Below are 13,684 nucleotides of genomic sequence, written 5' to 3' on the forward strand. Positions count from 1 at the left end.
TCGAAAGCAAAGTGTGCAGCCTGCGTGTGGAAAGAAATGCATGTTTGTGTGAAAGGAAAAACAAAGAGAAGTTCACGGTCTGAGAGCGGTTACCATTACGTTGTCAAAGCCATCCTGAAGGGATACAGCAGTGCTACAGACATCCTAAAGGAAAAGGACAGGCGAGAAAATAGCAAACAACACAAAGAGTACACACGAGTAGGTTCGGATTGTTAGTGGAGCAGTAAAGCACCTGCACAGAGCTCACCTGTGTGTATGCAAAGAATGCTGGTGTTTAGGAGCACTAGCAAGGTCCCTTGGGGTGGTTTGGTCCTAATGCACCTCAATACTTCTGTGAAATTTATTAGCAGAAACTCTAAACCTGGAACCGACTTCTTACCATCCACAGGAACGATTAATTCTGTGCGTAATACTTAAATATTTTGAACAAATCGTAGCTCCTGAAGGCCTTGCAGCACAGCTGTGTGCTTCCAAGCACCCAGCATGTACAGCACAGCACCAATTGCAGAGTCCTTCTGGACTGATTTCACAGAACCACACACGAGTGCCCATGATTTTCAGCTGAGTAGGAGATCCCGTTCTGCAGCTGCAGAAACACGAAGACCAAAGAAGAAACCGGGCCCATTTAAGCGGTGCCTAACGCCACACAGCAGAGCAGCAGCGCTCACAGATCACAGCAGCGCTCACAGATCACAGCAGCGCTCACAGATCACAGCAGTGCTCACAGATCACAGCAGTGCTCACCAAACCCCTTGTTCCCACCCCGTGAGGGGCCCCCCCCAGGCTCGGGCGCTGCCTCAGCGTTCCCAGAGCTGCCCAGAGCTGCCCAGGACGCGGCTCTGAGCCAGCAGCGCCACGCAAAGCCCTGGTGCCCTGGGACCTCGGGGGGGTTCGCTGGTGTCAGCCAGCACCTGTCTGGGCCCCAAGGAAAGCAAAGAGGGGGGGCTGGCGAGCTGTTCCCCCGTAGCAGGGTGAGTGAATCCTCCCCACGCTCAGTGAGGCCAAACGCCCGGAGCAGCCAGGAAGCAGCGTGCCCGCGGGCCTGCTGCCCAGCACACTGCTGCGGGGAGGCAACTGGGGATCCCTGCCGGGCTTGGGACGGCCCTGGGTCCACTTGGTGTATGTCAGTTTAACTCGGAGTTTCCTGCTGACATAAAACCATGGCTGACACGGAACCACTGGCTGGTAACACCAGCACACCCACACCAGCCGCACCAGGCACCTCAACCTGCCCTGCTGGATTTCAGTGCAACTTTTACACTGTAAAAGTCCGATCCAAATTTTGGGAAAAAGTCCACCACAGACACCTTACTAATCTTATTTAGGCATGGCTTCGTGCCTTCATGATAAGTTTATTCTCCTTACTGACAACCTGCCTATGCAGCACTTCAGAGCAGGGCTTAACTTCAGACACTGTCCCTGTTTGAAACCAAAAGGGAAATGCAACATCATCTGTCCTCTAAACGTGATGGTGTTAAACAACAACATTTCTTAAATGTCAGAATCATGTGTTATTTTAGATCTTCAGTTATTACTTTTTGATCCACCCAGCCATAAGTAGTGATCACCATTTGTTTACTCAAGCCTGTATTCTATCATAGTAACTGAGAGCCAGTTGGACCTAACATTCAGAGTAAGATATTGCCTAACGCAAGAAACACTACAGGGTTTCTATGAAACAAGCAGCGATGGCTCCCTGTAGAGCCCAGTACCCTGACACTTAGGGTACCAAAGCTTAGTACCTCGTAGTGCCTGCGGGATGCCAGTGAGGTATCACGTATCCACCATGCCATGGATATGATAAAACACACATCCAGAGCTTCTGGGGGCTTTGGGTTTTTTTCCTTGAAAGGCAGAAGACAACACACACCCAGGGAAACCCTAGTTTCACAATTCCAAACAGCCCCATATAAAACTACTGCAGCCCCTCAGCAATGTAAACACTTCAGAGGGCTCTGCATGTGTCAAAGCAGAGAGAGTGAGAGGGATGAGAAGGGTAATGAGGGGGCTGTAATAGAGACAGCATGGGAGAAATTACAAGGATACTTGCTGAAAATTTTGATTACTTTGAGCAAAGAGGGCACGTCATAGAATTTGAAGGCAAGATAGCATAAGGGTAATGTAATATATACTGCAGAGAGGATAAGAATGGGTACAGAAGGACTTTAAAATAAGGTGAAAAGTTACTGGTTTTGCCACCAAGTACCACACACATCTCACGGGCTACCTGGGACCCAAAAGCCAGTTTTCTGTTGCCAGCCCCTTGGCTGAGAAGCAGCTCTGAGGGAAGCACGGCCTCCAAGGGAGTTGCACAACAGCCCTGTGCGGTTTGTCACAGAGCGGCTGCACGCGGCAAAAACCTCAGGAGAAGCAATACAGCTATTTCTAGAGAACACGGGCGTCTGTCTGCACACGTGTGTGGAAACGGCTGCGGCTGCCCTGCCGGGGCTGCTAAGGGTAAGAGCTCTGAGTGCCTCCGGGGCTCACTCCCAGCTCGGTGGCACACACACCACGCACTGCCACACAGCGGGGACGGGAGTTTCATCAAGTAGCAGAAGCAAAACCTGATTTTTGGAAACATGGGAAAAACTAGAAGGGACTAAGAGACCAAAGGGCAAATGAAGTTTAAAAGCAGACGGCCCTGGTTAAGCAATATTTGAGGAGTTACTGCCGCTGTAACTATCAGCTGGCTCTCCGCTCCGTGAGCCTGCGCAGGGCACCCCAGCAGAAGGCAAAACCACCGTGTTGCTCCTCAGACTGAGGGGTTTGGACAAACCTGTTGGAGAGACCGTGACTGTGCTTGCTGCCTGAGGAGCCGCTGCTGCTGCTGCTGCTCTTGCTGCAGGAGCTTCATCTGGAGCAACTGCTGCTGAGGCGTGATTGCATGGAGAGAGGGGGGCTGCATCATGGTGCCAGAGCGCCGCTGCAGCATGTTCGACAGGGCTTGCTTCGTGTTACTTGGAACAAAGGAGCCTGTCGGATCCAGCCTGGAACCACCTAAAAACCACCCAAAACACAAATGCATTCTCTGCCTTTGTAAGAGCATTGCTGGTACAGAGCACTGCTAGCTCATCAGCTCCCACGGGGCTAGCTCGGCAATAACGCTGATAAACTCCTCTCTGCAAAGGCAGACAGCTGCCCGCGTCAAACCACACTACTGACCTGAAAAATTAAAGGGGCAAAATAACTCTGAAGGCTGCCACTTGTAAACGGGAATGGAAAGTAAAAAGGCTGTGGGCTGTTACATGTTCCGTGTCACATAAAACACTTGACTACTATTGATGAATGAAAGTTGTGTGTCAGCTCAAAAGCATATGAACAGCTTCTTATGTCAAACCAATTCTATAATGAGATGGCAGTAATTTATGCACTGTACGCTATCTGATAAAAATCATGTCTCTGTGTCAGACTTACGAAGGTAATCTTATACATTTATTTTTTAAATCAGCATTTCCTTAAAATTTTTCCCCACTGTCTGGTATATTCTGAAGACTTGTTCACACTTAAAAGTACAGATCTATCTCTATTTGGAGCTTTAGAAAAAATATTTAACATTTATAACGGGAAACAAAGTTCTAAACTGCTGCATAACATCCAAGAAGGACACAACAGTATTTCTCAAAACATCATGAACTGCTGCCCCCTAGAGCAAGTAAAATACCTGTGTTAAACCCTGTATCCATCAACTGGAAGAAAAACTACCCTACAAAAAATTAAGCATGTATCACAAATGCTGAAAAAATGTGAGCCCATGGATTTTTCAGTCCATCTGGCAGATGTTAAATCAGCCATCATGGTTCTTAGTATGAATCGAAGAAGAAATAATCCAAAGGTCATTTGTTCCTTTTAATCATCCCTCTCTTATTTCACTCCTCATTAAACTTCTACCAGCTTTCTTATATTGTCACCACAGCAGGTCATTTTTGCTCATTTACCAAAAAAGCGTAATAGCTTAATAGAGACAGACCTACGACTGGTAATAGAAAGCCCTTCAAAAAAACCAGCTAACTAAGAAATAAAGTAAATGGCATCGGCATTCTGCTTTGGAGAAAGGCAGAAACAAAACGTGGTTAGAAGAGGTCAGGTTCTGTCACACCCCGAATACCAAGGCGCCACGTCTGTGAGCGGGAAGAAGCGCAGACATACCCGGAGGGAGGCTCTGGTTCTGCAGGAAGAAGCCGGGCTGCTGCGGCTGTCCCATCACGCTGTAACCCCACAGGGCAGGCTGAGCCTGCTGCATCAGTTGGGAGGAAATGGGGGAGTAAGTGGGAGGCACTCTGTACAAGCTGTTCTGCGGGTATTCCTTAAAATATACAGTAAAAGTGAATGTTACTGACATTCATACCTTACTAACTCATAAATAATGCCGATTTTCCTACTAAATTATTAAAGGACAGAGACAGTTCCCATTGTCGTTTGCAATGATGTAAAAACCAGATTAAGTCTCAGGCTGCCCACAGGTAATTAACACTAACAACCTCAAACACACACCATCCATTTTCACCTCATTAGCAAGTATTTTCTGTGGGCTATAATTGTGAGTAGCCAAGGACAGTTTAGGGTATCAGTATATAAATAACAGGAAGAACTTAACTGAAACATCAAAAAGGCCAGAAAATTATCTCCAAATTACAGCTCCTGAAACGGCCCCAGGGCAGCGGGTGCTGACAGAACCCTGCCGCAGGGCACCGCCACCACGCCGGCAGCACAGAACGCTGCTGCACTGGGGCGCTGCCAGGAGTGGTGTTCAAACCCTCGCTCAGAGTGATTCTTCAGCTTCGGAACCCGCACCTCAAACCCCAGTAAAAACCAGAAACCAGGAGAAACTGCACAGTAGAACAGATGATCTGTGTGAAAGAGCCTCTTCCAAACTGGGTTCCATTTGAAAGGGACTTGGGTTTAAACCAACATGTCTGCTCCCAACCTAATTTGAACAGGAGGCATTTTAGGAATGGATACAAACAGCAACAGCTGTACTTCACCCAGACAAGAGAAAGCATATTCAGAACCTGTATAATATTTAGTAAGCTCCAGTCTAGCGCGTTTGTCATAGCGCCTCAGGTCCTCAGCACAGGGCGTTCCTCTGCACTGAGCTCCGTCTGACAGAAACCCACCCTCCCTCTGCCCATCCCCATTCTCTCCCTCACTAGGGCCCCCTCCTCCAGGTGCAGAGCAATCTCTGAAGGTCGCTAAGACAGCACCGTGCAGCATCAGATACTGCACGTTTTGCACGGGGCACCGAGCACTTACATCAGCCCTTGAGCTTGACTTTGACTTTCGCTTCCTGCCCTTCGCCTTCTTCTCGTCATCTGTGGCGTGTTTTCCCTGATCTGAGAGCTCTCCTGACTTTCTTTCTGGTTCCTGAGACGCAGGTGTGGTGGGCTCTTCCTCCTCCTCCTCTGGAGGAAGGGGCAAGGGCTCGAGGTAGTAACTCCGTGGCTTGGGTTTGGTGTGCGTGTGGTACAGGAGGAGATGCTGCTGCTCCTCGTATCTGATCACTTTCCTGTCGACACGAACTGTACCAAACCACGCCCAGGAGAGAGGAGCAGGATTTTTGTGACCTTCAAATAAATCCCAAGGGGACACCTTTTGTTTTGTTGAAACCTGAAGACCCTGTTTCGGGATAAAAGTGAAGTTAGTATTTTAAGAAAGTTGGACGCTAGAGCAGATGACTTGCTTTTGGACATCATTGTCTGAGTCAGAAAAATCCAGTAAGGATTTTTTCCCCTCCACTAATGAGGTGCATTGGTGCACGGTGGGGTTTTCACCTCTATCCAAGGCTGCCACTAGATAAAAGCAATTATAGTTTTATAGTACCATTTGCTTATAGCTATGCTAAAAATCTCAAGTTCCATCTGTCGTATTTTGGAGGAAAAGTCCAGTATCTATCAAAAACTGCTAATGTGAGAATGCCCTTGCTCAAAGTTTACATATTCAAATAAGGTGAGAAAGCCTCAGCACGAGATCACAAAAAAATGTGTGCCCAGACTGCAGAACAAAAAGCTCTGTCCTAAGCTCCATCCTTCTCCTTTAAATACATTCACTTTGAAAATCATGCATCCCTTTGTGTTCCCAAAAAATCCAAAGCAACCAATACACTTGTCCCTGCCTCCGCCCCTTTTCCTCTGTCTTCTGTAAGCAGGAGCACCCTCCAGATTCCTCCCAGCGTGAAACACGCCAGAAGGTTCCCAGGTCAAACGAGCTCTCAAATGTAGGATTCTGCTTGGAAAGCAAATACTTTTGTAAGAGCTTCTGCTGCTCAACTCCGAGTCAAATGTAATTTCCTTTTCGGCAACTTTTGTGGAGTTGGCCGCTGCCAGACCTGAGCTCAGGCAAAGCTGAGCAGGCTTGTGTCAACCCTCATCCCCCCAGCGGCTCCAAACCCGCCACATGCTCTGCGGGTGTGGCGAGGGCCCGCAGCGCCCTGAGCACCCAACTGTGAACAGCTCGGGAGGAGAGCAGGCCCCAGGGGTCTGTCCGGGCGGCGGAAAGCCGCTGACACCGAAGACACGCGTGTGTCCGCAGCCCTGGGACCTGCAGGACCAGTGAACCGCGGGGGAACGGGAGGGGGTCACTGCTCTGACGGCCCCGCTCACCCGAGGCTGCTCGAGCCTGGGCTGGGCTTTCACCTGCCCGCCTCCCTCCACACCCGCTCCCGGTTCCGCGCTCTGCCCGAGCATCTTCCCACGGATCGCAAACCAGACGCTGCGCAGAACTCCGGGAACAGAGACACTGGGTACCAGGAAGGGCTCTGCCACTCGCAGCAGCTCATTTTAAAGGTATTATTTGGCAACTCCCCCCCGTGGCACCCCTGCGGGGCTGGGGCGGAGGCTGCCGCGCAGCAGAAGCTCAGCGCTGAATGCGCTGCACAGAACCACCCCCCGCACAGCCTGGGCCTCTGCCTGAGCCTCCCACACTTCGAAAAACTGCCATGGAAGCAAACATTTACTCTTGCCTGTTTCTTATCAATGGAGTCAAATCCTGCAATTTTGTTCCCCTTGGTGTCGATCAAGGATCCCATTGGCTCACAAGTGATAATATCACACGTCTGCTTTGGCAAAGGGAGCAGCTGGCGAACCTTGTCGATGCTTTCCGACCGCTTGTCCCCCAGCTCCTTCTAGAGAATAAACACATCAATCAGTCAAACAGAAAGGGGGGGGAAAAGAGAAACATTACACTGCTTTCACTATTAGAAAACGTCCAGTCTCTGGATGAATCATATCCTTGTACTTTTACTAAATTTAAACAAGCGGTTTTGCAAGGTTTTTTGCTTTGTTTTCTTTTTTTAAGAGTGTAAGTTAGACAACATAGAAAATATGCAATCCAAATTTAGTGTCTCAAACTTCAATAACAGTGTCTTGCAGGGTCCCTAATTTTAATTTAATGTGAAGAAAATACTGTCTTCCCACCCCCACGTTCCTGTATTTCTATTTTCTTCTTTTTCTCCCTGTTAACACACCAGAGCTCACTCTCCTCTTGTTCCAAGAGGCCTTCCCAGACACTAGAAATGACAGGATTAAAAGATGAGCGCAGAATGCCATTCAAAATAAATGTTGAAAATGACAAGACGTGACACTTACTTTTAATTTTTTCACTAAATTCATGTAAGCCCTTTTGTTTTCCTCAGGCCCTCCCTGGGAAGCACTGGACAAGTCCGAGGCAAGCGTCCCGTTGATGAGGACGCCCAGCATATCGAGCACGGTTGTGAACAGCTCGCTGGGAGCAAAGACAAGCGTTACCCTGCGGAACCACGGACAGACCCAGGCCCAGGCCCAGCCAGGCCTGGCAAAGGCCACAGCCGAGGTCCCGGCGGGTGGGGCTCTGCAGGGCTTCCTGCACACACACACTGGGCCCCGTGCACAAGCCCCGGCGTGCACACGCAGGGGGCTGTTGAGACGTAGCCACAGATTTTACTCTAAACCCCAGCTCAGAGCTGCACACAGCACCAACTGCTCATGGGGAGTTATTAGGCTCTGACAAGCCTAATTAACAGAGGGCTGACAGGCTCTCTAAATGTGGGGGAGCGCTCAGGCACACTTGTTAAAGGAGAGTGTAAATAGCAGCTCCAGTGCTCTCCCGGACAGAGGTGCTCCACCAAAACAAAAATCCCAAACCCACACTCAAGCAGTAACAGGAGAACAGTAACAAAACACCCCCCCACCACACATGCAATCTGAACTGAAGAGCAGGACGGACGGGAATTAGCCCATTTGAAGAGCTCAGACCTACTTGTTGGTCTGCATATCGACCGTTCCCGACGTGATTATCTGGAGGAGCAGCAGTGCCCAGTCCGTGGTCCACTGGGTGCTCCTCTGCACGGTATCGAACATGCCACCCACCTGCAAACAGCACAGCAGATAGCAAGGCTCTGCACGGACCTCCCCGAGGCACACGCGCCCCCTTGGCCTGGGGACTAATGAAGAGAACTGCTGTCCCACGGGTTCCTGTGCACCCAGCGCCACCTTGAAGTGCTGGCTTGAAATAACTTCCCCTTCCCACCCCACGCTATCCCAGTAAAAAGCTTCTCCTAAGAAGGAACTATAGAAAATATTACAACACCGCTCCTTCTGCTTCATATCTTCACTTTCGTGTTTGAGGCAACAAACTGAAGTGAGTGAAAAACTTCTCAGGACTGAAAAGGTGTCAAATTAAAACTTTATAATTACCGTTTTCCACCCACACCCAAAAATTCAACAATGCCCAGTGCAACAAGAAAAAATTCCTATGAACAATATAGCATTGATTGAAAATGAAAACTGCTAAAAGGTACATTTTACCCTATGAATGTTTCACTGTCTCTACTGGTACAGCGTGATGCTGTAAAATATGCCTTGGCTTTGAGGAGCCGTTTTGCCAGAACTCGTCCTTCACAGGACCAAACTGCAATACCAAAAGACACCTGCTCGGGTGCAAGCCTGATCACCAGATGGCCGGAATGGAGCCCAACCCCCAGACTGCAAAGGTAGAAGGTTCTAGCACACCAAAGCTCAGCTCAGGCCCGCAGGCAGTGCCAGCCCTGCGGAGGGGCAGCCAGCCAGAACGACACTGCTCTCCCCTTGCCGGCGCACTGCAGCCCAGGGGATTCCTGCTCTGCTTTGCACATTATCCCTGCACTCAATACCTGCAGCAAATCATCCTTTCTGATGTTTCCCACTTGTCAGCGTTCCAAAACCAAATCCTTTTGTTTTGTCATGTTTCTAAGCACTCCATATCCCTTCACTGTTTGTGCCTGCAGTTGTTTCACTCTGCACAACTCTTCCCCACACTTAAAGCTTATTTCGGGGTTGTGTCTTGCTCAATAAACACAGAGACTGTTTCAGTTCTCAGTACCTGCTTTTAGCTCCTGAATCCTGCTGAGTTTGTATCTAAGACTATTCCTCGAACTACATTAAGTGGTTTATGGTTTACAAAAGGACAAAATCTTGCTGCTCTAATATTGCCTGCATCAAGAGCTCTCCCAGCCCAGACAAAGCCCGTGTCTCGGCGGCAGGCAGCGGCAGGTGACAGCTGCTCCAAGTGCAGGCACAGCAATCCCAAAGCTGCTCCCAGCTGGCTCAAGGCGCCCTGTCGCGGGCCAGGCGCGGCGCAAGGCCATGCTTACCCCCCAGCTGCACACCCCCCTCTAAGCAGCTCCCAAAGAGACAGGAATTGAGCAGCACTGTGCGTGACTCCTGCCTCGGCGCCCCCTCCCTTGCCCTTACGTGTGGCTCCCTCACCCCACGGCACCGCGCTGACAAGCTGCCTGGCCCTGCTGCCCGGAACAGAGGTCCCAAGAGATGGGGGACACTGGAGAACTTGGTGGAATCTTTCTAAGTTGCTTCACACAGGTATCCAAGTAGCAGCAACTGAAACTGCACACGTAGGTTAAACAGCCAACTGCTACACTCCCCGGGGGCTCTGAGACCTGCCTGATTCCATAAACCCTCGCTTCTTACGCAGGGGGAAACAACCAGCGGACGGCCTGGAATGTCCACAAAAAGAGGACACATTTCTGAGGTTCCAGGGACACAAAAGGAAGAAAGCAGCACAAAACCAAGGCACCAATAAGGTATAGGCTGTCCTTCCCATCCATTTTACACGACCAATGTCCAAACGCTGTGGCCAGGAGGCACCAGCTGAAACGAGAGGGGGGAAGAGCAGCGAGGAACACCAGTGGAGCCGGGGGGCAGAGGGGGCACCAGCAGCCCTTGCTGTCCCTGGGCAGCCCTTCCTGGGGCCGCCCCCACCCCAGCCCTGGCGCCCCAGGCCACGGGCCTCAGCCTGTGCCCACAGCCCCGTGGGGCCACGCCAGGGCTGTGTCTGACCAGGCCTGATCCTGAGCCCATCGTGGCACAGCCCCAGCCCAGCCCCGTCGCCGTGGAGGTACCTGGTGCCCGGGGCACTTCCTGCACAGTACCACCTCCAGGGTAGCTGCTACATCTTTGCATAACATCAGGATAACACATAAGTTTTTCTTACCAAGTTAAGACGAAGTTGCAGGGCTTCGTGCATCATTTGCCTGGCTTTAACATCATCCTGGTACCGTTCTTCCCTCCAGTTACTAAGGATCTAACAAAAAGCATTTGATTGAGGTTGTTTTCTTCCTGTAAAGGAACGTTCTCCCTTTGAAGTTTAAGTATTTGTGACTACTATCTATAAGGAATCATAAAATACTATTATCCTTTTTATCCTCATGCACGTTTAAGGCTTAGAGCAGAATCCGCAAACTAGCGGGGGAAAAAAATTAATTTGTAAAGAGCTGATAATCTGCTATCAATTATGTGACTAGATCTTCCTGTGGGAGCAAAAAGAAAATAAGCAGCTTCGTTACGCATTTATTAAAAATATTGTTTCAAACCCCCTATTTAACTGTTCACCACAGGCAAGTAAATAGACCTCCTGCACTGGATGCAGCTGCCCAACAGGATCTGGAAGGATCTCTGGATGAGCAGTGACCAGCTTCAGGAACCTGGACCAGCTGCAGTTCAGGGGAGAACCCCTGCAGCAAAAGGAAGGCCCAACTGGCAGTAACACCAGGGGAAAAAATCATCAAAGGAATGGATTTAACTCGGATGGGGACCTACAGCGCAGCCTGGACCTGAGCTGAGAGGCAATATGAGAAGGTAACAGCCCCACGGGTATCCATTTTCACTGTCACAGTAATTCATCAAAACTAAAGCCAGAAAAAAGGCAACAGGCACCTGCTGCACCAGGCACTGTATATATTAATTTTAAAGACAGTCTTAAGGAGTTATTGTAGGCTCAATGACCCGGCAGAAGTCTGGAGCAGAATCAGCAGAGGTTGTGCGCAAGCACAAGTGATCCAAAGGAAGAGCTGCAGGCAATGGCCCACTTCGGGACTAGCAATATTGGGTTTTAAAATACGAGAAACTCTTAAACTGTACCAGCTGGAGAAGATGAAGGTCTTTCCTAAAGAGAGAAAGTTTAAAACTTATAAAAACTTTTTATGATCAAGCTAGAGACTGAGAAGACTGCTCCTCTCAGGACAAGCATCTTTTACTGTTTTTTCTGGCAAGGACTGAAATCAGACCCAAGATCGTTATACTTCTCTGTAACAATTTTAGGAAAAAAAGATGTATTCACTCCCAAAAAGGAACAAGCACCTCCCCATTCTTCCCTCCTTGGACTGTTCCTTTTGGCATACCACTGCACTGTAATTTTCCTGGTTTTACACCATCGTATAGACAGAAAACTGATGACACATAAAACATCTAACAAAGGGTGCTCATGGTTATGTGCTTGTTTTACCTGATTAACTTGATTCTGCAGTGATGTTAGAAGCCCTTCCCGTTGCTCATCCTGTCCCTTGAGGCAAGTAAGTACCAATGAAAGGAAAGGCTGCTGACTCAGGAGAGACATGCTTGAAGAGAGGCAAACACAGAAGTCAATTAGTAGTTGTTTTGATACTTCCCATTACTCCCTTCCTTGTTTTGTCTACTTTTTTCTCCTGGAAGCAGCACTGCCTGCGTCTGCCTGTGTCTCTGTTTCAGCACACTGAAGCCTTGCCAGGTGAACGAGGCCGTGCCCCTGAGAAGGCAGAGCACCAGCCAGGGCAAAGGCACATGTTATGGTGCTGAGGGCACGGAAGGGCCAGGAATTGCACGGACACTTGAAGGCCTGACTCAGAACAGGTTATTTTAAGACAGCTTTGATTAACTAGGGATATAATTTTAGTGGAGATTAGGCAGCTAAAGTTTCTAATCCATGCTAGTGGTCTGAAGTGAAGCCCAAGGAAGTTTCTCCTACAAGCACTGATCAGAATGACAGCTGCCTAAACTGCACAAAAATTCTAACAACATGGGCCTAGTGTAAGTGAACTGAGATGTGTCTTCACCTGGGTGGAGGAGACATGCCACACCAACGCAAGGGCTTCCAGATTTCTTATATGTATTGGTTTTAGGTTAATGCGTATCCATTATAAACACAAAATTAAAGCAAACTGAAAGAAATACACAAGGATTAACTTGGAAGAGTAACACGTGAACTAGAAGAGAAGTTAAAAACGTCAGCAAAAGGGATTTGAGAAGCAGCTCGTGTGATGATTTTTGCAGTTTTAGGCATATGAACTCCTTGAAAATTACACGCATCTATACACAAAATATAAATACACATACACACACACACGTGTGTATTCACCACAAGTCTTCATTTCAACAGTTATTTTCATTTGGCGTTTAACTTGACTTCAACAATTTAGGTGACAATTAGTATAAAGGAATGGTGAAATCCCAAGGTCCCATAAAAGCAGCAGAACAGAAAGTCTGCATTTTCAAAAGTCACAGTAACCAGTGATTTTTCAGATTTTAGGAACAACCTGGCCAGAACACCTCTTCATTTTCTCACTAACTTCCATAAGAAAAAATTAAAGTTTGCAAGACAGTTATTATTGCATTTGCCATCCCTACTACACAAAGCAGAGTTGGAAAAAAGAAAAAGAGGTCTTACATAAGATTTCATACTTGCCCACAGGATCATTGGTTTTGTCACTCAGAGTAGTAAAGTTTGGTTTTGATCAAGAGGAGATTGAAAAGCTTCAAAAAGCACACAAGGAAGTCATTTATTGTTACAACTACAACAACTTCACAAATGCTTTTACTTCTGTGTGTAGGAACCATCGTGGAGGAAGGGCTTGACAGTTTCTACAAGCACTTTATTTTGGCTCTGAAAGAGGCTTGGTTTAGATTTTCTACCCTAGAGCTCTCCCGTAGGAAAAGAAACGGAAGACAGAGAGAGGTTCCTTATCCCCTTCTACTGATGCAAGTAGCAGGAGAGCCAGTAGTAACGGAAAAGTGCTGAAATGCTCAGAAACGCCCAACAAAGAGACCCGGGAAGCACGATGTCTTTTTCTATCTAACAGCAGATCAAGCAGGTATTCCAAATGAATTAGAAGGAGGAGGAAGAGATGGCTTCATAGAGCTAATACCAAGCGTACTTAACTCACAAACTGAGCACGGCAAGCAGAACTGCCTCAGGTCCATACATCACATGAGCAGCTTACCAAAAAAACAGCCCAGAGGAACTAGGGGAGTCCAGCACAGGCAGAGCTACGGGCATACTGCAGTTGTGACACAAAGAAAAGAAATTAAATCTTCTAACCCTGAAGGGAAAATCAGCTAGGTGGGAGAGGCTGGAAAACAGCAGTAGGTTTAAAAGGCTCCACAGAATTTAAGGACAACCGTAAGTC

The 13,684-nt window shown here is 48.4% G+C and overlaps 1 protein-coding gene across 4 annotated transcripts in view; it reads right to left on the bottom strand.

The window, feature by feature from the left end:
• Positions 1-13,684, bottom strand: part of MED12L (mediator complex subunit 12L) — a 134,459-nt gene that overhangs the window by 9,337 nt on the left and 111,438 nt on the right. For 3 of the 4 annotated variants that reach the window (XM_074912727.1, XM_074912725.1, XM_074912726.1), the window contains 8 exons: positions 11,749-11,860; positions 10,459-10,548; positions 8,230-8,339; positions 7,581-7,716; positions 6,956-7,117; positions 5,251-5,613; positions 4,147-4,303; positions 2,777-2,997 (listed from right to left, as the gene is read on the bottom strand). In XM_074912727.1, the coding sequence (XP_074768828.1) occupies positions 2,777-2,997; positions 4,147-4,303; positions 5,251-5,613; positions 6,956-7,117; positions 7,581-7,716; positions 8,230-8,339; positions 10,459-10,548; positions 11,749-11,860 (1,351 nt within the window). Of the gene's footprint in view, positions 1-93; positions 145-2,776; positions 2,998-4,146; positions 4,304-5,250; positions 5,614-6,955; positions 7,118-7,580; positions 7,717-8,229; positions 8,340-10,458; positions 10,549-11,748; positions 11,861-13,684 lie in introns of all 4 variants that reach the window. The other variant, XM_074912724.1, reaches the window with a different exon arrangement.

Source organism: Athene noctua, chromosome 8, assembly GCF_965140245.1.
Source record: "Athene noctua chromosome 8, bAthNoc1.hap1.1, whole genome shotgun sequence".
Classification (NCBI taxonomy): domain Eukaryota; kingdom Metazoa; phylum Chordata; class Aves; order Strigiformes; family Strigidae; genus Athene; species Athene noctua.